The 25387-nt window shown below is 43.6% G+C and overlaps 2 protein-coding genes across 8 annotated transcripts in view; one reads left to right on the top strand and one right to left on the bottom strand.

Annotated features, from left to right (window-relative positions):
* LOC103051800 (glucagon receptor-like) overlaps positions 1 to 4798 on the top strand; it is a 30090-nt gene extending 25292 nt beyond the window's left edge. Inside the window, exons 11-14 of the mRNA XM_088151003.1 lie at positions 2566 to 2654; positions 2769 to 2907; positions 4011 to 4052; positions 4675 to 4798. Coding sequence (XP_088007129.1) covers positions 2566 to 2654; positions 2769 to 2907; positions 4011 to 4052; positions 4675 to 4746 — 342 coding nt within the window. The 3' untranslated portion in view covers positions 4747 to 4798. The remainder of the gene's footprint in view (positions 1 to 2565; positions 2655 to 2768; positions 2908 to 4010; positions 4053 to 4674) is intronic.
* On the bottom strand, positions 946 to 25069 carry ANKS3 (ankyrin repeat and sterile alpha motif domain containing 3). 7 transcript variants are annotated; one of them, XR_003084554.2, is made up of 19 exons: positions 24970 to 25069; positions 23615 to 23664; positions 22452 to 22622; positions 21329 to 21527; positions 20641 to 20762; positions 19419 to 19500; positions 17621 to 17756; positions 16665 to 16823; positions 15870 to 15998; positions 14959 to 15071; positions 14277 to 14444; positions 13414 to 13538; positions 12572 to 12713; positions 12071 to 12243; positions 11254 to 11339; positions 9959 to 10042; positions 9657 to 9751; positions 9039 to 9253; positions 946 to 1730 (listed from the first exon to the last, which is right to left on the bottom strand). XR_003084554.2 is itself a non-coding variant. In XM_088151001.1 (18 exons), exons 1-17 carry the CDS (start codon positions 25048 to 25050, stop codon positions 9669 to 9671), a joined length of 2100 nt encoding a protein of 699 aa, XP_088007127.1. In that variant the 5' UTR covers positions 25051 to 25069; the 3' UTR covers positions 5891 to 9253; positions 9657 to 9668. The 7 variants fall into 7 exon arrangements, 4 of the variants coding, with proteins under 4 accessions (XP_088007127.1, XP_025021564.2, XP_007426868.2 ...); XR_015797973.1 differs by having other exon boundaries at positions 8998 to 9253; XR_015797974.1 differs by lacking the exon at positions 946 to 1730 and adding an exon at positions 1738 to 4681.
* Between the last annotated feature and the right edge of the window lie 318 nt (positions 25070 to 25387).

The raw sequence follows: 25387 nt of genomic DNA on the forward strand, positions 1-25387 counted from the left end.
GACAGCAAGCATCTCTTGTTGGAGCAACAATTGAAGGTGCATAGGGCCTGCTATCCTAGCTAGGCTATGGCTGGTTAGATTCATTGGCTCATATTGGTTTTGGAAACCCAGGTTGCATCTAAGTGTGGCTAAACAGCAGATTCCACCAGCTCAGTATACAGCCTTAATCAGCCTTGAAAGCTCTGCAGAAATGTGTGTTCCCTTTGGAGAAGTCTCATGAGGTCAAAGTCCATTCTTCTCCAACTTGATGCTCTCCAGAAATGTTGAGTCTGCAGCTCCCAGGATGTTGGCTGGAGAATTAGGGAATGTTGATAAAGGACTTAGGAGGCACATCTGTGCTTGTACTTATCTAGATCCTTTAAGCAGGACTGGAGAATCTTTTTGGTTGACAGGCTGTCGCATTCCACAACAGCAAGAATCGGAAAACTGCAAGCACATACGTTGAGTGTTTTTCCATAATAGTTTTAGTTTTTTAATTTTAAATAATTATATAGTGCTGGTACATTATAACTTGCCTGCTAGTTTTGATACAACCGGTTGCCAAGATGCTTATTTCTTATTTAAACAATGATACCCCCCACCACACACACACATTCCTTGTAAAACAATGGCTCACTACTTTGCCTTGTCATACAATAGATTTTATCAGAGATTTTCTCAAGCAACACTAGAGACCAGCCCTTATCATGGCATTTATTAGATAATAAATTAGATAATTTATTATTGAAGTTACTTTAGATATCTAGATAATCTAGATATTTCCATTGTTCAACAGCAACTACTTTGCCTATTAGAAATAGAAACTTAGTGAGATTTTTATTTTGCAATTTTGTGTTCTGACCATCAAATATGTAGAGCCCTTGGGGTTCTCTGAGCTTGGTTGTTTTGCAAATGTTTCATGAAACGTCTGCAAGAAAACCACCAAGCTCAGAGAACCCCAAGGACTCTACACTTCAACCCTGAGGTACATATCTTCTCTTCTATTGGCATCAAATATGTGTAGGAAACCTAACTGGAAAGAATTCAATTTTCTACTTAGTTATATATGACATTTCATTAAATATCTTCTTCCACAAACCTAAAATTTTCTCACATTCCCACCAGAGGTGAAAGAATGTTTCCTTCAATGTACAGCAACTCACTGAACATTTGGAAGATTTATGTGAGATTCTTAGCAGAGTGTGATGCTGCCAAAATAAACATTTAAGATATATTTCCTATGTAGATGCTGAGAAGAATCCTTCGTGCTGCAGTGAGACTGCCAAACATAATCAAGTTATTACCCTAAATCTAAATTCTGAGCCTCTTTTATCTCTGTGGCAGATTTGCCATAATCTATTTCAAATACAATCTTTTTTTTTTGAAATTCTACTTTATTCTTTGAAAAAGGGGGTAGATATCTATTTGCAAACTCCATCACTTTATTTTGTAACGTTGAATTGATCTGACACCACAAAAACCATGGTACTCCTGTTCTAATTGTTCAACTTGTCCTAAATAGCAGCATGTAGATAGGTAGGTAGGTAAGTATAAATATTTTATTGTAGAAAGACCCTTCTTTTTCCATAATTTCAATTGCACGGCTCTATCTTTATTGAAATTTGAATAACTTATCAATGGAGTTAAGGCACTTCTTCAATGCCTGGAATAAGTCCTGAAAACTGCTTCCTCAAGATTTCGGCACATTGCAAGCGTGAAATCATTACTGAGTTCATTTATTTTATGAAGATCTGTTGGGGAGAGAAAAGACAAATTTAAATTCTTAACCCGAAACGAAGTATTTTCTATCTCAACTGGCTGTTTGGCTGAAGGGTAATACCGGCCAACTGAACTGCTTGATAATATATTTTTAAGCGAGCTATGCCCCTTTAGTACAGAAGGATAATGCTTAGTTTAGGACAAGCTTTCAACTAAGTGTTGCAGAGTGTCTTCTCTTTTAATAGATGTATTCCTACTCTGGATTCTGATACAGGTCAATGCACTCATGAAGAAAATGGTCCTTGTGAGCAAAGCCACAACATTTAGGTTCTAGTCCTTCTCACAAAACATGATCTGCTTTCAAGATCTTGGATTCCATTTCAGAAGCGAAGCAAGGAAGGGCTGCCATTTTAAACTTCCCATCATGATCTACAGCAACACCTTGTTATAGGTGCTTCAGGGCAGCACAGAATAAGGAAATAGCCATTCTAAGGCCATACCAATGTTTATTACAGCATTCGTGTGCCTCGCACTAGATAATCTCTCTCCCAACTCCCTATCACAGGATGAAGCACAGCTGAGATTGTATCCCAAGAGGAATTCTTCAAGCCAGTAGTAATAATTTCTAGGATGAACAGGACAGTTTGGCCCAGTATGGAAAGTCACTCTCTTGTGAGATGGGCGGCTATACAAATATGATCAACAGACAGACAAATATTAACTTAAAACATAAATGGCTGACAAAGGAAGAACAGAATTTCCCCTTAAATTTGGGATTGATCTTTTTAACCTTATTCTGTAATGAAAATATTTGTTTACTTGGAAATCTCAGTCATCCTCCAATAAATGCCTCCTATTTCTTCCCAGATTAATCTGTTGATTTTCATGCAAATTCTCAAAGTGATCTTGGCTAAGTTACGGGCTAGTCAGAAGGACTATGCAGATTACAAGCTGCGGTGAGTTGAGAGCTCCAGGCCAACGATCATGGCCGATTCTGGCTTCCTAATGGAAGGTTGTACCTAAGCCTGACTCTCCCCTACTAATTCTGACATCTCTACGGTTTCTTCCAGGTTAGCCAAAGCCACCCTCACCCTCATCCCTCTGTTTGGGATTCATGAAGTGGTCTTCATCTTTGCTACAGATGAACAAACCACAGGAATCTTGCGCTACATCAAAGTTTTCTTCACAATTTTCCTCAACTCCTTCCAGGTAACTTTCACTTCAATGCCATTCTGATTCAACTTTCAGGTATTTATGGTTGGATTCTAGCTACTGCTTTCACTTATAGGTTCTTATATCCAGGCATGGAAAATATTATTGTACCAACTTTGCAGTAGGAACCTGTGTTTCTTGATAGTTAAATGATCTGTCAAGGTTGGCTCTATGTCCAGCGTGTTCTCCAGTAGCCTCTCCAAAAAGATTATCTGGTAGCTCTTTTCATTTTGAACAGCTGAAGAGTTCCCCTTTCACACTGTGGCTCACATAGAGCTTTGTATCAAGGCATTCTGGGAGATAACATTGTTGGAATATCAGTAACTGACAATTGTGTGTGTTTGGGCCTTCAAGTTAAACTTGATTCCTGGCAACTGCAGTTTGCTTGACAGCATTTTTGGAAGTTGTTTGCCATTGCTTTCTTCCTAGGGCTGAGAGAGAAACTGGTCCAGGTCACTCAGCTGGCTTTGTGCCTAAGGCAGGACTAGAACTACAGTATCCCTGTTTCTGACCTGGCGCCTTTAACTGCTACACCAAACTGGCTCTTGTAGCTGACCATATAAGACTATAAATCTAGTGCCTAAGCTTCCTTCTCCAATGTGGTGCCCTCCAGATGTGCTAGTCTTCCAATCCCATATCCTGGGTCTCCTGCCAACATGATAGCTACACTTGCTGGAAATTCAAACCCACCCTGCATGAAAAGTAGCAGGTGGGGGAAAGCTGAACTGGGGAAGAATGGAAAAATTAAGAAGGAAGAGTCCATCTGAACAAGTTTGGCTCTGAAGTGCATGAAATATTTTAGAATTAAATCTGCTAAGAGATAAATCATGGGTGTTTTCTGTAAAGCTGTACAGATGTACTTAAAGATCATAGTTGTAGAGTTGGAAGGGACCACCATTACCACAACTGACACCAAAAATTTAATTTTCGTAATGCAGGATTTGGGTTATGCAATTGATTCCAGATCATACATGCTTCTGATCATAGCTATCTTAGTCCAGATCCAGTGCCCAACCACCACAATTTTGGGTATCGTGACAGTTGTGACTTAATAGATCTCTAAAAGTTATTGTAAGCTCATGCTGCTTTATCTACTATAGGGATTCCTGGTTGCTGTACTCTACTGCTTTGCCAATAAAGAAGTAAGTATTCCCCCTTGACCCTGCCACTAATTCTGAGCAGCTGCAGAGGGCCCCACCAGGCCATCTCCACCTTTAGATAGAAAAGGCACCACCAAAGACAGTCTAAACTGAGCACTAATCATCTTAACTGGCCATGTTAAAAAAAAAAAAGTGGGGGGAGGGAATCTATGTCTAGAACTGACCTTAAAGAGTTACTGTAAGCTTACAAGATGAAGCCTAGATATTAATGAAAACTTACATCTTTTCAGATTTAGTTTTCAGAGAACATTATGGTTCAGGTGGTGAGAGACCCAGGTTCAGGTCCCCACTCAAACAAGCGGGTGACAACTTTGGACCTGTCATTCTCACAGCCCATCCTGCCTCGCAAATTGGTTCCTGTGCAATAAAATGGAGACATCTCCACCACCACATGTATAACACTGTGCTCAGAGGAAAGGCAGGATGTAAATGTAGTGATTTTAAAAAATGCATCCATCTTTTCAGCCACTCTTGGATTCCGGAATCGCCAGTTAATCCCCTGTGTGTTTTGATCACCAAGATCTCCCCTATTCCTGCGTAGGCAGAGGTATAAATGCTGTGGGATCCAGACAGAAACATTAAATACCAAACGTTCTTGTTCCAGGTGAAATCTGAAATAAAGAAGAAATGGCAACTGTGGAAACTGGACCATCCAGCCCTCTGCTGCACTCAGTGAATGAAATAAGGTGGAATCTTGTATGTCATTGCAAGAATGTGCAGAAGTTGCCAGATGGGCCTTGGAACTGCTCAGATTGGATTGCTGCTGCTATTTAAGGCAGCTAAGTCCTGCTCTGGAATGACCCTCCTTGATGGTTTGCTATCTTCACTGTCTTGAGGCCAGACAAAGGGGGAAATGCTTATTGTGACACTGCAAATACTGAATCCAGTATTGGCAGGATGATGCCGACGTTCTGAAGAATATGATGGGAAACCATCTGGAACAAACTGCAAAAGAAACATTGAAGCTTTTCACAGTGTTGCATGCATAGATCATGGACCCTAATCAGCTCAGGATTCAACTTTTATAGGTCAAAGCAGGACTGACATTCATGATAGGTAATGGCCTTAATGCTCTTCAGGGCTTGACTGCACTGTTGAGTGGTGCTCTTATGCCTTTCATGTAGCCAGATGTGGAGGCCCAAACAGGTGAAAGCTCTTTCACTTCTGAACGTCTGGGAGAAAAGGGGAGGAATTAGAAAGGCTGTTCATCAACTGATGTAGGGCTCCCCACTCAAGCAATGGCCAACTGACTACTCACCTAGCTCTATCCTGGGACCTTCCCTAACATCCATACCAAGGTTCAGTACAGATATCATGTAACATGTAACTTGAAAATAGTTAAGGACTTGGTGTGATTCAGAGGCTCAATGTTTGTCTCCATCTGTGTTTTGTGTTTGTTTGTTTTTTGTATACATAACTAGAATCAGGGTTGCTGGAAGAAGCACAATTAACCTTGGAGAAATGGCATGCACAAAGGTTTAGTGTTGCAAATTCCCCATCTCCTATTAAAAAAGGACACTGGTCTGTCTTGGACAACCATGGTGTCCCAAAATGTCCAAAAGAGGATGAAATTGGACAGTTTTAAATTGCTGGTTTAAAATTGATACTATTTTAAACCAGCATAGTAAGAAAGTACCAAACTCACCATTCCCCATGAAGGAAGAAAGGCAACCCTAACCAATGTTTCTCAACCGTAGCAACTTTAAGAGGTGTGGATTTCAATTCCCAGAATCCTCCCAGCCAGCATGCTGGCTGGGGGATTCTGGGAGTTGAAGTCCACACCTCTTAAAGTTGCCAAAGTTGAGAAACACTGATCTAGGATCTGGGGAAAGTAGATGGCGAATACGAATGAAACTATTTTGGAGTTTCAAAAAAGCCACCAGGCTGTTGAATCCTGATAAATGTTTGGAAAACAGTATTTCATGTGAACTTAGCCCAGCCTGGCATGTTCCTTTTGATTTAACACTGAAAGATGCTGGTGCTCATATACATTTGTACATGTATTAAAAATAGTGTAAATAAATATTTTTTCAGCAGAAGTGCATCACAGAGGCTCTGAAGGAGCAATCAACTGGTCAGGCTTGTCAATCAAGTGTACTGTGTGAAGTGCCTTCTTTTGTGCTTGGATGCAATTTCAAGAACTGTTGATTTGGAAGCAGGGAGGCACTGGGATGCAGAGCATTTCCAAGTAGAACATTTTAGGACTTCCTGGGGTGGTGGAGGTACTTTTAGATGATTCCAGCATATCAACTGGACTAAAACAGCGGAAGGGAACCCTGGTAGCTATTAATGTTCTTCACTGCAAAGCAACCATGGAGGGCTCTCTTCTAAATGGAAAATCTTTTTCATTGATTTCATCAATATCAACAGCAGAAGCCACATAACAACTTCACTTTTCAAAACTCTTGCTCATTCCTATCATGGGTCTGGAGAAAGCTATGTCACCCAAAAGAATGTGGCAGTACAGCTTCTCCTAGACTGCTTAGGTATGTCTGCAGAAAGATCCACCTCCCACAAAATGCCATATTAACAATACAGGGGACTGGAAATGGATGCACTTGACAATGTGTGGGTCTGAGTTGCAGTTGTGTTACACAGAAGACAGGTAGAGGAGGATCCTATAAAGAAATGAATGATATACACATACACGAAATCCACAACCAAGCAGCATCTTGAACCATTTAAGCATTGTTGTGATTTGTTCACAAAGATGAGTGTTGAATTTGCAAAAAAAAAAAACGAAGCGAAGCGAAGCGAAGCGAAGGGAAGGGAAGGGAAGGGAAGGGAAAGAAAAGAAAATACCTTCCCCACAACCCATGCTTGAAACAGAGGCATCCTCTTCTCCAAAGCCCCCCTGTGAAACATACTCTAGGGCACGCTCTCCAAATTTGGTGTCCTCTAGATTTATTAGATTACAACTCCCATTATTTCAGCTGGGTCATTAGCCCTGATAAATAGGCTCCAGTGCTCTTCAGTTTCGCTACAGCATAGGCAGCAGAGTTTCATTATGGCCCCTTCCGGATGTTTTGGAAGAGAAGAAAATTCCCACTTAGCATAGTGAACACAGCTGGAGGCCATAAGATAGAAAAAGGCTGTTCTAAAATCATGCATTTTGGTCTTTAAAACGTCATTGTTTTATTTGAAAAGCATCTACTTCAGTATATCAAAAATAGATTGCAATATTTATTCTACATTGCTATAAATAGCCAACTGTCTGGTTTTCACAAGCAAAACACAAAGCGGTGAAGACATACCTGAGCCGTACCATGTCAGTCTACAATTGAGCATTTTATGACTGAACCACCTTCTTTACTATACAGTTCCTTCACATATAAGATTAGCTGGCATAACAGGTAAAATATCTGAGCTAGAAACCCTGCCTCCATCTTTCCCCAACCTAGTGCCCTCCACTCATTTCAGAACATAATGCCCATCATCTCTGATCACCGGCTATGTTGGATCCAAAGTCATTTTAAAACATCCAGAAGACACCCAATGGAGAAGGATGAACAAGCAGGTAAAACCATGTGATCCTTTGAGTTCCTTCTACAGTTGGCAGTAGTACAGCCATGCCCAAGATTTAAACTGGTTTGTATTTCATAAAGATCTCTCTCACTTGCCAGATATAATTTAAGACAGCTAAAAATCACAATCTTTAGTCAAAGGCAAAAGATGTATATGACCTGAAGACAAACCAGACTATAACAGTATTAAAAGTGGACATTCTTTAAAATATCGTACCGCTTCCAAGAGGAGTAGGCTTATGGTGTGCATCAGAAAATAATACATTTCACACCCAACTCCCTTTAACTAAGAGTACTAGCAGCCATGAACCCTGGAGTGGTCACTCAAGCTTTAAAAATACCCACATTATCATGGGGTGAAATAGAAAAGGAAGTCCAGCCAGAATAGAGGCACCCTCTGGCAGCATCAGTCTTATCAAACAGTGGATCTTTCTAACATCATGCTACCCTTCCTCCACTGTCTGAAAATTTCAGAGAACAGCACACAAAGGTTGGCTGCTAATGGCAGCCAAGCCAGGTTCTGGGTGACTTGCTTTGCAGAAGAAACAGGTTCACTGAGTTGTGTGTTCTACATTTTGGGAATCTCTGCCAAATATAAGTGTAAAGTGAGCCAAGGCACTTGTGAGATATGCATATCAATAAGGAACAGAATAACGAAAAGACATTTAGCTCCTTCCCACCAACTCTTCAACAATCAGGGAAGGCTCTGGCAGATACAACTTTTTCACAGCTTCCAGGACCATTACTTCTAAATGCTAGCTAGACCTGGACAACCTTCTGCTTTGAATCGCATGACCATCTTACAACATCAGTTATCGTGGGATAACTATCCATGAGATCACTTCAATGTGTTTTTCATTTAAAGAGCATGAGCTCTATGTCAGAGGCCTTCAACAGCGTCTTACATATCCTAGGATTACTACTCTTATAAGGACAAGACCAGGGTGTTATCTCTGGCCCTTCAGAAATAGAACCCTAACCAAATCCAGAGTACCTTGTTCTGTCTCCTAGCAGATTTTATAACCTCATTTCTGCTTATGGGGGTCATCTCATATTGCAAAGTGTGAGACAATAATCTCAAATTGTGTGCTAAAATAAAGGACACAAAAGATGCATTTTGTTCCTGCTAAAAATAACCATTTCCACATAAAAAATCACATTCGATTGGAGGACAAAAGAACAGGTAGCCATAAAATGGTGGGAGGGGAGAATTGCAAACTCTTTCAGTCTCCAGGTCAAAAGAGGATGAAGTCCCTAGGCTGAGGGTTTTATTGCCATTATGTTTCCTGTTGTGGACACAGGGACAGATGAAGAAGAAACCTGGATATTGACATCAACAATGCTTGCTTGATCACTAAGAAATAGCAAGCATGTCTTCCACAACAAGGCACATCTTAACTTGCCTGCTTGGAACGTCCAAGCCTTAGAGAGCTCCTGTGCTCACCATTCTTCTGGCTTTGCAGACTCAGACCCACGTTCCTCCTTCAGCACAGCAGGTGTGCCACCCAGCAGATCTGCCCTCAACTGTAACCGACGGCAGGCACGCTTTCTGAGGCTCTCGCTGGAGATGGCCTGTGCAGTCGATCCATCGCTTGCACTCGTTCACTCTCTCAGGCAAACACAGCTTCAGGGTGGAATGATCACCCAACGTCAGCATCTCTGCAACATAAAGCATGGACTTCAGCCAGCTTTTCAAAGGGGACAGGAGCAACCGGGCACTGCTACTTGGGGCAGATGCTTTACAAGGCTGAGCAGGCTCTGAAGCTGGGTTCTCACATCACATCAAGACAGAAGTTTTCCAACGCATCAACTTGGATTCACATATTGGGCTGAACCACAAACAAACCACAGATGGCTTGGTGTGATGCAGGAGCCCGACTTACAGAAAGTTATATACCTTCTGGATGATGCAAGCAATTTATGAAGTGGTCTGGCATCTTGTTTCCCAGAATGGTCAACCAAATGCCCCCAGAGCATTCACAAGTCATCTTGGGCTTGAAGATCACAATCTTATACACCAGCTTCACCTCTCAGTCCTGGGGGCTATTTGCTCCTTACTTACCTTCCTCTACTGCTAGGGTTGTTTGTGGAGTGCCTTGCCCTTCTCTGGATGCTGTAGCCTCCCAAGATTATGGTTGACAGAACAAAGGGCTGTCCCTAGAGAGACAGATCAGTTCAGTTACCACAAGTGTTGGGAATGGCAAAAACATCCACTGTGACAAGCAAGTTAGGGGAGGCTGTCTTTTATTCCATTATTTCCCTTTGATAACAGCCTTTTGCACCCACTGAGTGTGTCATGCTGCTGCTGTCATTTTGGTCAGATTAAGGAGAAGACAAGCGCTCAACAGCCTGTATTAACCATACCCATTTCTCCCACGCACTCCTCCAGAAGAGTTGACAGCTCAGACAGGCTAAGGGCCTTCAAGGTCGATGACCATCCTTCAGGGCCTAAGACCAAGAAAGAAATCAGCAGGATTAATTCAAGCCAGCATTGTTCTAAAGGTCAGATGGATGTGGAAGAAGCCCCTTCCCCAATTTCAGTCAAAGCAGAGCCATGTATGGTAGTCTTTATTTTTACAAAAAGAAGAAATCCAGCTGCTTTGCCCTAAGAAAAGTAGGAACCTGTGAAAAGTATTAGGGTGAATAGGAAAGGAGAGATTTTCCTTCTAAAATCACTTATTTTCCTTCTAAAATGACTGTTTTCCTTCTAACATTTTCCTTCCAAAATGACTATTACTTCTCAAGTCGACTCTCATACAAGCTTTCAAAATATAACAGCATATTCTCCATCCCTACCCCTTGGTGCTTGAAGGATCTTTTATGTGGAATTTGCATGCTCATCAGACTCTAGGGGCCTTAAACCAGGCTGGCTGGGGAATTCGGGGAGCTGAAGTCCACACATCTTCAAGTCGCCAAGGTTGAGGAACCCTGCCTTAAACAACTGAATCACTAACATGACTTCTTTCTTTCTATGCCGTGTTGACTCCTGGAGCCTGCCTGGACGAGTTCCTGCATTTTTCTTGGCAAAATGTTCTGAAGTGGTTGCCCTGGCCTCCTCCTTCCTAGGGCTGACAGGGAGTGACTTGCCCAATGTCACCCAGCTGTTTTTGTGCCTAAGGTGGGACTAGATCTCTCTGTAGATCTTTCTCTCTCTCAGCCCCAGGAAGAAGGCAACCACAAACTACTTCCAAAAATCTTGCCAAGAAAACTGCACAAACATGATGTCCTCATGGAAGAGATGAACTGAGCCTTGCATTTAATCACTAGCTCAGTAGCTACAACTGACATGGTACTGCAGAAAATGAGCAAGTGACCGGGGGGTGGGGGCAGAGCACACCCAACCTCCTCTACCAGCCCCTAGCAGGCTAGTAAAATACCTCTGTAGGTTGGCCACTTACCACCTAAATTTACATGGCTGAATGAGTGGCTTTGTTCAGATCTCCAGAAGGCAGGTCAGTGGTCTGGTCAATCCCTCCATTTCTAATTAACTAATTGGTAAAATCATCACTGGTCCCAGTCATCCATTTAATATCATATCTAATGGGAGTTTCCAACAGCCACTCAGACACGCCACACCCCATTGTTTTAGTTTGGCCTGCAGGTGCGTTATGTTGGGGAATGCAACCACCTTTTGGTCGTTAATTGCACGGCCCACTTACTGGCTTCTAGGTGTGCTCGGATCTCCAACCTCTGGCCAGGTGCCTGCTCCTGGTTTATCCGGGAAGCCAGCTCTGCCTGACAGGCCCTGAAGAGAAACCAAAAGAACATCAAGAGGATTCTGTGAAAGGAAATAACACATATCGAAACAGCGGAGCACTAGAAACCAGAATATTCTCATGGAAGGATCATTCAGCACAGAACTAAGGCTTATTTGTAAAACAACCCTTAAAAGGCAGGTGGTATCTGAGCTCCGCACCCAGAGAAGGTAAAGCTACACCTAAAAACAAAGGGAAATTTGGCTGACAGAAGCACCTCCTTTCCAGATTCAAAGCACTAGGACTTCTTGCACAATTCTGTCACATGAGTTATTTTGCCCCATGTTTACTCTGATACTCATATTTGCGGCGTAGAGGTAAAGATGATCTCCGCCTTCAACTACCAGAAATCTTTTTCAGTCAACTCTGGCTCCCAGACTGTGCTTCAATCATATCATCACCACTTAGAAATTTAGAGGGACAGGGTGGATGGTTTGAACATTAAAAAAAAACCCCAACCAACCAACCAACCCACCCCACTTATCAGGAGAAATATCTAGTACCCTATTCCGTCTCCCCGCCCCCCGCCCAGTCAATGTTTTTTATACAGCCTTGCTTGCTTCTAAGGCGACAGCCCAAGTGAAGCACCAGAACAGAAGAGTCACCTAAGAAAAGCCACCCTGGCATTCTACTTTTCTGATTCTTGCAATTACTGAATGGGCACTAGCACAAGGAAGGGATCGCATAGGGAGTAAATCTGAGTCCTGCTGAAGGCACTCACTGCATCTGCTCCAAGAGGATCCCAGCATTTCTGGTGATGGCCTGGGCTTCTTGGAGTTTGGCTTGGGCACTGCTCCAGGCCACGTCCTGCTCCATCAGGCAGCTCTCGACCACAGCTCGCAGCTCCTGCTCTTGGCTCACCTGTCCTTTCAGCACTTCAACCTCCTCACACCTCTGCAAGGAAAGAGAGAAAAAGGACAAGGGGACCAGAGTCCAGAGTTTTGGGTGCCACAGAGATCCAACTACTAACGCTAAATCCATTCCCACACTCTTTTGTGCAATGAAGAACAGCTGCTGGACTTCCTCTGACTTGAAGAGAAAAAGAACTAGGGCACCAGTATTTCATCCTCCCCCTCTCGGCATTTCAGGGACTTGAACCAATTAGGCACCCAAGCAACGTGTATGTATTACAACCGGGGTGCAACAGAACATCCCTGCCCATAGCAACCATGCTTTGCCAGGCAGATGTTCCCCAATGCACTAGACGAGTGGGGTCCTTTACCTTGTGAAGTTGAATGGCCAATTCTTGCATTTCTGCTTCCAGCCGATCAGCATAGGCCAGCTCTAGAGCATCGCTCGGTGGCCGGGCACTGCTATGCCATCGGGCAATGGCAGAGGTCATCTTCCTCTTTGGTCCAAAGAGCCTATAGAGGAAAGGACCAGGATTCAGAAAGAAGCTCCTGCAAGAGAAGTCTGCAGGCAGAACAAAGCTGCCTCTTGTGTGGATGGGCATGCCCGTTCTCCCACAAAGACCCACCTGACACCAAGTGTGTCCAGGAGGTCACTGCGTACAGCTGTATCTTTAGCCAAATCAACTATCCTTTTTTTTTTTTATGAAACTGCTCTGTGATATGGAATGCTAACTTCTGCAGGGCAAACTCGGTTGGCTTAGAAGCACACTGAAATTCTCAGCAAACTAATTACAAAACAACATGCCACGGAAGTTCAAGTTAGACAATCCACACAAGGGGGAGCTAGAGAAGCACTCATAAAAGAGCGCATCTCTTGAATTAGCCTAGGAGAGAACTGCCACCATTGGTCCTTCTTGGGAGTTTCAGCAAACAGGTATCCCAGACTCTGATTGCTATCCCAACATTCAACAGAGTTCTCAGAGCTTAACTACAATCTGTGTCCTGCACAATAATGCTGCTGTTCTTTCTGGCTGTGCAGAAGCAGAGCAAGCAGAGCACCAGAAGCTGTGGCATGAATGCAGCCAGAGTCTCTAGCATTAAGGAATATTCGGGGCCAAAACAGCAACATGTGAAGCATTGAGGGATAGATTATTTGGCTGGAAAGCTGCACGGCTCTGGGCCCAGTCCTCAGCATAGAAATCCAGGGACTTACGTGATGCCGATCTCTTTTAGGTCACTCTCCGTCAAAGTTAGGAAGATGCGGAGGTCGACATCTTGCTCCTCAAATATTTGCAAGTACTTCAAGCAGCCAATCTGATCTAGGAAGGCAGCAAGATCCTACAGCCCAGGCGAGGCAAACAGAACAGACCTTCAGGAGGCTGCATTGCAACTCAAGAAAAAAGGACCTGCGCTATTCCTATACCAGCTCTACCGACCAAAACACCCACCATTCCTATCAGCTTCTGCACACAGTCAGCAACGCCTAAAGTGGAACTGTCCTAAAGCTGAGAAAGTTGGGATGTTGGGAGTAACTCCAAACTCCTACTTAGATATAACCTTCCCTGAACCAGCTTTGGATTGTACGCTTGCTCAGAGTATCCTACTCTACAAGGCTGTAGCGAGAATGAAGGAGACCGTTCCTTCTAGGAAACTGGAGGTTGGCTAGCAAAAACTGGATGGGGCAGACAAGTCTGTCCCTGGATCCACTTATAAACACAACAAGGCATTTGTAGACACTCGCTGGGATGTCTCTGCCCCTTTGTCTCTGCCCGGCCCTTGGGGACTCAACTTTTCTAGTTTCTTGACAGGCTCACCAGTGTCCTGTAACGGAATGTCTAACAAATCATGGGAACACGGGGGAGGGAGGAGGACTGTTACAGAAAAGATTCTTCAGTCCAGGAGAGGGAGAAAGGATGAGAAAAAGAATCAGAATAACTTCCCCTTAATTACTCTAGATATAACTTGACCTGGAGAATTGTTCTGATGGGTTCTCAAGATTCTGTTACAATACCCAACTACCAATAAAGATGGTTCTTCTTTCCTGGGTTGGCTAGCCTTGCGAGCCTTGAGAGTTACCTGGGGACCAGGACAGGAGGTGGTCTCTTCATTAGAAGGGCCACAGTGCTGAGCTGAGGCCCTGGATTTCCAAGGCCACTGAGTTTCACTGTTGCCGTAGCGATTCTTGGCCTTCATGGAACTCTTGGCATGTTTTCGGCTGGAGGACTTTGCTGCGTGGTCAGAATCCTGCACACATTGAGAAAGGACAGGGGATAAGGCTAGTGAAGCAGTGTTCCTCGAGCCCCAGGTGTATTAGACTACAATGACAGGACCACCTCCATTAACAAAGGTCAGTGGCCTAACAACTCCAGGAGCCCCATAGTTACCTTCTTATCATGAGTAGAAAAAGAATCATGCTTTTTTTTGAGGAGCAGCCTCAGCTTGCCTTAAAGCCACCAGAATTGCTCTAGTTCATATTTCTCCTCCACACCAATATGTATTTGCTCTAAAAACAGGAACCTCCACTTAAGACACCTTTAAGTCTAGCTCAATTCCTGGTAACTACATGGACACACCCATGCCATTTCCTTGGCAACTAAGATAGAAGTGGTCTTCTCAACCTAGTCTATAGTCCTGGTATTTTCTGGTGGTCCCTCACCCAAGTACTTGAACAGGCCCAATCCTGCTTAGCTTGAGCCCACATGAGATTGCCCATCTGTTGCCAGTTCTTGAGATTCATGCCACCATGTCTTGCACCTACCTCGTTGCTCTCTAAGGAGCCCTCGCTGCTGATCCCCACAGTTCTGGCCAGACCTTCACTGCTGCTGCTGGTCCGGATAGCGCCCACATCATTTGTGAAGAAGGAATTCTCTTCTGAAACAGTGAGAAGTGATAGAAGAGTCCGTTTCAAGCTCAATGGAGGCCTATTAGCAGGAACTTTTATAGACTGACATGATACTGACTGAAAAAAATATTGGGCAAATCTGTCAATTTTAGGCCAACAGCACTATTTTTCACCATGAACTGCACCGCAGTATTCAGAAAAATCTTGGATGTTGGCATCCTGGGGCATTCTGATTTATTCACCACGTACAAATTGCACTGAGTTTGGCCTACAAGTGTCTTATCCCTGTTTCACAGTGAGTGCTTCAGATTAATTCCAAAATATATGGCTGGGTTATAGTTTTAATTGAGATGCAAGATGGCAACTTTCAAGTTCTCCAACTTTTCAACAGGTGAAATGTGATAAAACATAGGTAATGAGGAGAAGCAAAAGAAATGTCAAAATTAGATATCTAAGTTATGAGGTCATAGTCAGTCCCAAGACAGAGGTCGTGGATTGAACACACACTTGGCGTAGACGGTGCTGGTATCAGACTGCAGCCTAATTTCAGGAGCAGGGAAATGGCTGTTTCCTTCAGCTTTGAAAACACAAAAATAATCCTACTCTAACATCTGCCAGGAACAACATACTCAAGCCCCTTAGCTTGACAGAGAGTAGAAACGAAGAAGCCTAATTCATCTTTAGATTATGTATTCTGGAGCAAAATAAACATCCCTGCAATAAAACAGTCTGTATTTAAAAAAAAGTCTGTCTGCCTGGAAGGCCGTGAGAGGAATCTCAGACTGTCTGCAAGATCAGTCTATCCAGACAAAGAAAACAAAGGTTACCTCGGCTGCTACTGCTTTCCCCGTCGTGGTCATTGATGGGAGAGATGACATCTCGGTATCGAAGGTCACCTCCCTCAAAGCCACTTCCATCATCTTTAAAGGTGACGTAGCCTTCTGGAGGGACCTGCTCTGTGTGTAAAAGGAAGGAACAGTAAAAGGAAGGGAGGTGAACAAATGAATGGGAAGCCTTTAGCAATTTGCACTACGTAAATGTTCCTTGGGGAGTTCAGTGGAAGGAAAATGGATGTGTGTAGGAGGGGGCCAAAAGAGCAGAGACCGTATTTACTGAATCATTTTTATTCTACTTTTGTGCTGGAAAGACTCCAAGCAGCTAACAAAAGGCAGCATGAAACATTGTACAAGCTTTTTTTTTTTTTTATACAAAAGCCACACACACAAGAAGGGCAGTTGCAGTAATCTAGATAATCAAGCAAGTCATCTAGCCCTTTGAAACAACTCTCACGCCTCACCATAAAGACTTTCAGAACAAGCAAATTCAGGGCGTGCTGGCTTCACGCAACTTACTTTCAGAACAACAGCTGGTGAGTTTAGTACTTTACAGAAAGTGCAGTTATCAGATTCTCTAGAATAGTAACAAAGGACGTCCCTGAAGTTCCTCATGGAGCTCTTTGGGAAATGATTATGCAGAATTTTATTTTTTATTTCCCTAGGAGCTCAAGACAGCCCTCCCTCCTTCCATTTCCCCCTCAATATTAACTTAGGATGTCAAGCATTGTAGGGGTAGCAGGCCATCTAGACAGATGCTGAAGCAGAGGAGGTGAAACCTGAACTCACCATAATGCAACCGACTCTTCCCTCCAGTTCTGACCGCTGTTATCTTGGCCAGAGCATGAGGACCTTCATGAATACTGGGGCCTTTGGATTTACGGACAGGCCTTTGTCTTTGGGGAGCGCAGGAGGACTCATCTGATGAGCTCAGATCTTCATACTTTCCTGAGTGCCCAAATGTACAAGCAGGAAACGTAAGATTCTAAGCGTATATATGCGAGCATTTTTGTCATGGATAAAGGATCCAGAAGAACCACCCAGCCCTTCTCTATTTCCATCATGGATTCTCCTCTTGATCTTTTTCACAATTAAAGTTTGCTGTTAAATACACAAAATTCTAAACATTTGTGGAGAGCCACAGAGATGGAGCAACTACGCAGCGTCAGCTACAGAAACATGCTTTAACCCTGGGAAATGAAGAAAACATTAGAAAGAAACTCAGACTGGCTCCACCTTAATTCCAGGGATGGAGAGAGCCAAGGAGATGGCCTTGAAGCAAGTATTCAGAAACCGTTAGGTCAGCAAAAATGACAGAAGCATTCCGTAAGTCCTGGGAACAAAGAGAGTATTAAGAGACTCAGGTTGGCCCCTCCCTGACTCACAGGATATAAGAGGGAGGGGAGAAGAAACATAATCAGAATGGCAAGGTTCTGTTATTATAGCCTATCTCAGTAAAGTATAATAATAATCTTCCTGAAGAGTTGGTTTTCTGGACGTCTATCTCATGGGCCTGCCTGGGTTGTAAGAGGGAGGAAACAGAAAACACAGTCAGGCTTTCAAGATTTTGTTATCCTGTTATTCTATTAGCTTATATCCATAAAGTAGAGTTCCAGACATTCTTGAGTCTGTTTACTGACCTGCCCGAGCTCAAAGGGCATATGTCAATCGACTATATCAAACTGGGCTTCCGTTTGAGTCAGATTCTTTTCAAAGACAGGTTACATTACAGCCTTTTTACTCACCTGTGCCCCTGCGGAAGACTTTGGGCACGGGGGCTGTATGCAAGTCTATCAGCCCTACAATCTTCATGTGTCCGTATTTCATGGCCAAGGTCCGTGCTGTGGCCCCTGTGCTATCCCGTATGTCCACTTTCACACCCTGTTGGGGAGACAGCACCCTTCATTCAATCGGACCAGTAGGAATTAGCCTACAGCATTTAGAAACCAAAACAATTGCACTGAGCGCTCCTAATGTGAAGCTTTTATGTGCCCGTGCTCCGATTGCAGGCACCAGGGGATTACGCATTTACTGTGAAAAGCTTTCTAAGCTTGATAAGAAACTTTTAGAATGCGTTGTGGATTATATAAATGCCGCACTGGAAATGGTCAATGCGATTATGTCTTTAGTCAACTAAAAATGCAATTATAACCACCAGATAAACCAGCCTAAGTCAAGAGGCTCATAGGATTAAACTCTAACCTTAACTTAAAAACGGGTGGGCTCTCTGGAAATTCAGAAAAGAACACTGAGGTTCAGAAAAGACTGAAAGAACTGAAAAAATTAAGCTTAAAGAAAAAAAAAACTGAGAAGGGATATAATATTTCTCAAGTACCTAAAGGGATGTTCTCTATCACTCCAGAGTGCCCAGCAGAATAATGGATGTAATTTACATAAAGGCAAATTCTAATTTCAATGTTAGAAAATAAGATTTCCTGATGGCAAGGGTAGTTGGATTTCAGAACCAACAACTCAGACAGGTGGTGAGCTTATCTTCATTGGATGTGTCCAAGCAGAGGCTCAGCAGCCATTTGTTGGGGATATAGATTTTGTTGTTTAGTCGTTAAGTCGTGTCCGACTCTTCGTGACCCCATGAACCATATTGCGCCAGGCCTTCCTGTCCTTCACTGCCTCCCTGAGTTTGCTCAGTTTCATGCTCATTGCTTCAGTGATGCTATCTAACCATCTCATCCTCTGCCGTCCTCTTCTCCTTTTGCCTTCAATCTTTCCCAGCATCAGGGTCTTCTCCAAAGAGATCTCTCTTCGCATTAGGTGACCAAAATATCTGAGCTTGAGCTTCATTATTGATCCTTCCAATGAGCAATCAGGGTTGAGGGGATATAGATAGTCCTCAACTTACGACCACAATTGGGACCAGAACTTCCATTGTTAAGCGAGGTGGTTGTTAAGCGAGTCATGCCCAATTTTACCACCTCTTTTGTTGCAGTTGTTAAGCGAATCACGCAATCATTAAGCAAATCCGGCTTCCCCCATTGACTTTGCTTGTAGGAAGCCCGCTGGGAAAGTCACAAATGGTGATCATGTGACCCGGGACACTGCAACTGTCATAAGTGCAAGGACCTGTCGTAAGTCACTTTTTTCAGTGCTGTCGTAACCTTGGTCATTAAACAAATGGTTGTAAGTTGAGGACTACCTGAACTTTAATTCAGATTACTACATGGAGCAGGGGGGTGGAGTGAATAGTCTCAAGCGTCCTTCCAAATCTATGATTCTATGAGAAAGATAAGTCCCAGAGTCTACACAGGCTATATAACAGACACTGTACACTGAAATGATACATGGATTTCAATCATACATATGACCAAGCAACAACTTACAGGCATGGTTTCTTGAAAACAACTCTAATAATCTGGTTTGCGCATAAATTATCCTAAACTGTAACAGCTTTCTTCTCACATCATGCTCAGCCCAAAACAAAAAAGGATATTACAGCTGAGCACGATGTACACATCCCCACTGTTTATAAATGCTGGATCGCAGGAGGGGTGCTTTGGATTCTCCCTGGATTCAGCGGTTACTTACATGACTGAGAAGATATTGGACGATAATCTCATGGCCAGAAGCCGCTGCTTCCATCAGAGGGGAGTATCCACAAAGGGGTTCCCTGGCAGAAGAGAAAGTTAAAACTTATGGAAGACTAAAGTCGAACTTGGTATGATTATCCATGAGGCAGAGTCACACTGGTTGCAAACACACAGAATTGAGAGAATATCCAAAAAATGCGTAATGCAAATCCAGATTTATTTCATAGGACCTTGCATTCCAAGGTGAACACGGTTAGTTTAAGGATCTGGATTCTGCTCTTAATTTCATGCGGCTCCCAAAGTAGCTCCATAAAGTCAATCAGCCTGACAGGGTGGCTGTGGAACAATAACCTATCTAGGGAGCTAGCAACCAGGCAATTTACTTTTCTTCTCAGCATTCTCCAACGGCCTCCGTGAGAAAAAGAGGCACAGCCCCAGCTTACTAAGTCTTTCTGGGCCACTAGCTAAGGGACTGAATAGATTTATTTATTATTAGATTTATATCTCTGTTATACAACTCAGGGTGGCAGATATAATATTCCCACCTCCTATTTCTTCCACAACATCCTTGTAATGTGGGTTGGGCTGAAAGAGTATGACTGGTCCAAAGTCACCCAGCTGGTTTTCATGGCTAAGGGAGGCCCAGAACTCATGGTCTCCCAATTTCTAGTCCAGCACCTTAACCGCTACCCCAAACTGGCTCTAAGTGCTGCGTGGAGAAGTCACAATCCTTCCCCATTGGTGTGCTAGTCATAAAATGAAAACAGCTGCATTCACACCACATGCTAAGTCAAAATGAAGATGCCACGTCATAACGTGATGCAACAGGCAAGTTTGCCTAAGAAGCCATGTAGTTTGTTTGCTCCTGGTTTCACTCCTTGTGCTTTGTAAACCCATTTAGTGTATTATACAAGCAGAACCGATAAACGTCAAGCCTCTCATAGCATGGCATGATCAAGAAAGCAAGAATTACACAAGTATTTTAACATAAAAAGAGGAGAGAAGTATAAAATCTTGGAAGCTGCAATAGGACTTCTCAGTCCTTATTGATTAGGACTGCTGGAGTTCTGTAAGGCCAGCCACTGTGGCCATTTAGGCTCTAGATTAGTTATTTATAAATCAAGGGGTCACATTTGTTACTTTCTAGACACTGCAGCATTATGCTATAATAGCTAGACCTGCACTCCTTAAAACTGTTACATTGGGCCATTTTCTCCTACCTGCAGTTAGCATTGGCTCCACTGTCCAGTAAGAACTTGACCATTTGCTGATGGCCGGCACTGGTACAATGAAAAAGGGCTGTCCAACCATGGATGTCCTTCATCTCCAACTCAGCACCTTGCTTCAAAGAAACAGAGCATTTGTTATGGTAACGCATCCCCAGGATTACCTCACTGAAAAGGAGGCCTATTCAAGGTGCCTTCATGACAATTTCAGAATGCAGCTGATGTCCACGCTGGGTGTCAAGTTCTTCAAGGCAGGCAAACTTGAGAAACCACTATTTGGATTTCTGAAAGGTTCTTTATTGCTAGGAACATAACAGAATCTTGGAAGCCTACCAGAGCAATTCTCCAAGTTAACTGATACCTAGTGTAATTAAAGTGGTGTTATTCTGAATCTCTTTCTCATGTTTCCACACCCCCAATCCCCTGGATTCAGAAATCTTTTCTGTACTGGCCCTGCGTCCTCCTGTAACACTCCAGATCCCTCTTCCATGTTCCCAGGGTCTGTTAGACATTCCATCATATTTGGTTAGTTATTTTGTGCTCATATTTTTTATTAGGGTACCAACAGATTTGGCCTTGTTTCTTAATTGTGCTAGCTATATGTGACCAGAAGTGACACTTCCCTTATTTAGACGGCATGACTAGTTTATTGGTTTTGCCAACCATTATAAAGTTCACCCACCTTAAGCAGAAAGGCAGCAACACACTCATTTCCACAGCTGGCTGCCAACATAAGCGGAGTCTGTCCTTCTGGGGTTGACATATTCACGTTTGCTCCAGCTTCTAGCAGCATGTGAACAATGGTGTCATGACCAATATAGGAGGCATACATCAGTGGAGTCCAGCCACCGCGGTTCTGCTGATTCAAGTCCTTCTCCCCTCTGGAAGGTAGACAAGATGTGAAATTTCCTAGTAGTGGAAAAGCGCAAGCTACCGCCATTCACACGTCAGAAAGGGTGCTTCCTCACTTGCACTGTTTCTCTGGCCTAAAATGAGTGTTTTCAAAAATCCTTTTGACCTGTGTTCATTTTGCCCTTTGGGAGCTAACTTTTCAACATGGCTTGCTTCAGAAGATGTGGGGAGGGCAACTGTGCTCATCTGCTTAAGTTTGACACTGGACCAGTTGCCATGGAAACAAAATACTGGGCAAGATGGGCCTAGAAATGTTCTTCTTGTGCTTGTATGAGTATACTACTCTCAGCATTCCTCCGGTTTGCTTGAAGGCATTCTTAGGCTGTCACTAACTTCAAGTATCACAGAATTATTCTGAATTATCCATATGGGATAATGCAGCCAAATGAGGTGGCGATGTGGAGTCTCCCATTTTAGGCTGAATGTGACAGACACCACTTTGGAACGTAAAAGCCTCATCCCTATTACTGAGTGGAATATATTCATCATCACCTTCAGGAGAAATGTATAGTCATATACTCTCTACTGCAGTGCTTCTCAATTTTGGCAACTTTAAGACGTGTGGACTTCAACTCCCAGAATTCCCCCAGCCAGCATGGCTGGCTGGGGGAATTCTGGGAGTTGAAGTCCATACGTCTTAAAGTTGCCAAAATTGAGAAACATTGCTCTACTGTGATAGCTTTCTACTGGGGGTGCTACTTTTTATAAGTAACACTCATCAAATTCATCCATTTACATTCAGAAATGCCATCCGCAAATGAGGTCCTGCCCCTCCACTATCTCCAGACTATACCACCATACTACCGCATTGTAGATCAGGCCTTGCTTGCCGATGACTTACAGATGAGAAATGTGAACCTCCAGTGAGAGGTTCCCATTAGACATTCTCTTACCGCTCAATACTGTCCTTTACCACCTCATACTGGCCTATAGAGGCTGCCGTGTGAAGGTCCAGAGGTACGTCTAACTCTTGGCAGCTGGCTGCCTGAGCCTCCCCGTGCCACATGGTTAGGCTGCGATTCAGAAGCTCCGACTCGCTGGCTTCGTCACTCAGTTCCGACATTCTGTCCAAAAGAAACAAGTTCCTTGAGTTCTTTAATTTCACCCTCATTTTCCAGTCATACGGAACAGACTCTCGTGCCTAAAGGAGGAGGACCTGCTGCACTGAATAACAGCACAGAATATTGCATTGTGGGATTGTGTATAATCTTTGATTATAATAAAAGTTTGAATCAGTATTTCCTTTCAGGTGTCATGTACTTCCCATCATCCATGGTTCAAAATATGCCAAGGGTAGCAGTTTAAGGAATTTTTAAAACATATCCATCCCCTTCACAAATGAGCCTTTAATCTAGAAATTGGGGGATAACTTTTAAATTCGAAATCAATTATACATAATACTGAAACCAAAGCGATCATATTCTAACTGGGTTACAGATGGGACAAAGTCTCCCTTGAGTCATCTCCCACTGTCCACATATGTTTTCTTGGCAACAGTACAGAGGCTGACCATTCCCTTTTTTCAGGATTAAAAAAAAAAAGTTTATACTCTTCCTGGTTTCCTAGTGGCTTCCCAATGAAATACTAACCAGATTTGCCCCTACTTAGTTTATTTCCCAAGGCCAACCAGAAGCTGCCCCCTGCTTGTGAGCAGAATGTGAAGAAAATAAAAATATGAGCAATTAAAACAACATTAGAACTAACAACAACAACAAAACCATGGAGTCCTTGGTGCTCTCTGAGCTTGGCTGTCGGCTTGCAGACGTTGCATTCCCAACTAGGTAACATCATCAGTGTGAATGAGTGTGGGGTTTGCTGCCTGTTAATATGCTCTAGCATGCCCTGCTAGTTTTGGTGGGGGTGTGGTTGCCTCCTTGGTTAGAGTATTGCCTGATCGTTTGTCTGGTGCTGATCCCTGGTTATCTGAAGGTAAGCTGTTGGAGGGGATGTGTTGGAGCCTTTCTGTTTCCTTCCTAGGTTTTTTATGGTCTCTTGAATAGGGTGTAAATGTGGTTTATCTCTGTGTCTATTGGAACAGAACAATAAGACAACCTACCTTTGCTGCAGCAGTAAAACAGGCAGTCTTACGAAATCCCCCTTTATTTCCTGAGAAAGAGCAGGATAAAGATGCCATAAACAATTTGAAGTCAATAAAATAGGAAACCATCTGGCCAAGGGGCTGGCCTCAAACCTGGACGGCCCCAACCCTGTTGGCCTTAGCACTGCAGCCTGTCAGGGCAGGGTCAGGTTAAGCCACCCTCGCGTGTCTATTTATTTATATATTTATTCTTCCAATTTATATTTTATTTGCCATTTTGCCATCTGGTAGTGGTGGTGCAGAGCCTATAAAATGGTTATATTGTTCCTGATATTGACTGTGCTCTCCTGTGGATTGTATGACATGGTTTTAATTGTTTGATGTTTTAATGCTTGCCTGATTATTTTTGGTACTGTTCGTGTTTTAACCTTGTAAGCCACCCAGAGTCACAGATGTGAGATGGGTGGCTGTATAAATCAAATAAGTAAATAAATATTTAAATGCCGACTCTATTGGCATTTAGGAAATCGCTCAAAACCTGGTTCTCGCAACAGGCTTCAGGATCCCAGCGAAATAGGGAGCCCGCGAGATGGTTACCCTGCATGTAGGATGCCAGTCTATTCTCCCCCAGTCCTATTTATACCTGCGTTTAAGCTGTTTTTAAATTGCTTTACATTTTTTTAATTGTCGCATTATACCGTTGTATTGTAATTGTTATACTTGACTGTTTTATTGTACGCTGCCCAGAGTCACGTATGCGAGATGGGCGACTATGTAAATTTAATAAATAAATAAATAAAGCCGCCCATCTCATATATACGACTCTAGGCAGCTTACCAACAGGTAAAACAATACAAAACAATTCAAAAACAATATAAACCAGGCAAAGATGTATAAAAACCATCATAAAATAGCTTCTTCCCTGAATGGGAAATCGGAATTCACTTTCGATCCCGGATTATTCTTATTTTTATTGCTTTTTGGTGTCCCTCTAGGCACGTATAAGTTGTGCTAATGGACCAGCGGTTCTCAACCTTGGCAACTTTAAGATGTGTGGACTTCAACTCCCAGAATTCCCCAGCCAGGCATCTTAAAGCTGCCAAGGTTGAGAAACACTGGGATAAACGAAACAAAAGGCCACCGGTGCCCATCAACCCCACCGCCCCATAGGCTGGGGCCGATGGGAGTTGTAGTCCAACCCCTCTGACACTCACCACAGGCGCCCATTCGTTCCTCGAGCGGCCACGCCAAGACACGACCAGGCGCCGGAGGCTCCCTGGCCACGAAGTCTTCCGGAGCCTCGAGACAGCCCAGCTGCTCTAGCGCGGCCAAAGCAGCTTTGCCCCTCTCGGCCACCGTACCGCCTCACCTACCCGGCTCTCCAGCGAACGAGCGGCGATGAAACCGCGAAGAGAGGCCGTCAGCCCGGCCTGCAGGCCTCGCTCGCGCTCCATCCACGTGACCCCACTTATCTCCCGCCTCCTCCGGCCACTCGCCTTCCTTTACGTCCGTCATCCATCGCTGTGGCTCAATTATCCAATGAGAAGCGAGGCTCGCGCTACCCCCCCGCCTCCCGAACTAGGCAGCCAATAAACACCCTGAAAAGTTGAGCGGGGAGGAGAGAACGATCTCCCTCCGGGCCTGGCCAGGTCCGAAACGATAACACGAGAAGCGGCTGTTTAAAAAAAGAAGGAGGAGAGGGAAGAGAGAATAGCGGGGTTTTCTTCTTCGCAGTGACACGACCTCTTTCAAACGTCTTACGTTTTATCGGCTAGTCGTTTCCAAGCAGGG

This window comes from Python bivittatus, unplaced genomic scaffold (assembly GCF_059951505.1).
Source record: "Python bivittatus isolate LINGU-HERP-01145 unplaced genomic scaffold, Pbiv_v1 ctg000640_np1212, whole genome shotgun sequence".
In the NCBI taxonomy this organism is placed as follows: Eukaryota; Metazoa; Chordata; class Lepidosauria; order Squamata; family Pythonidae; genus Python; species Python bivittatus.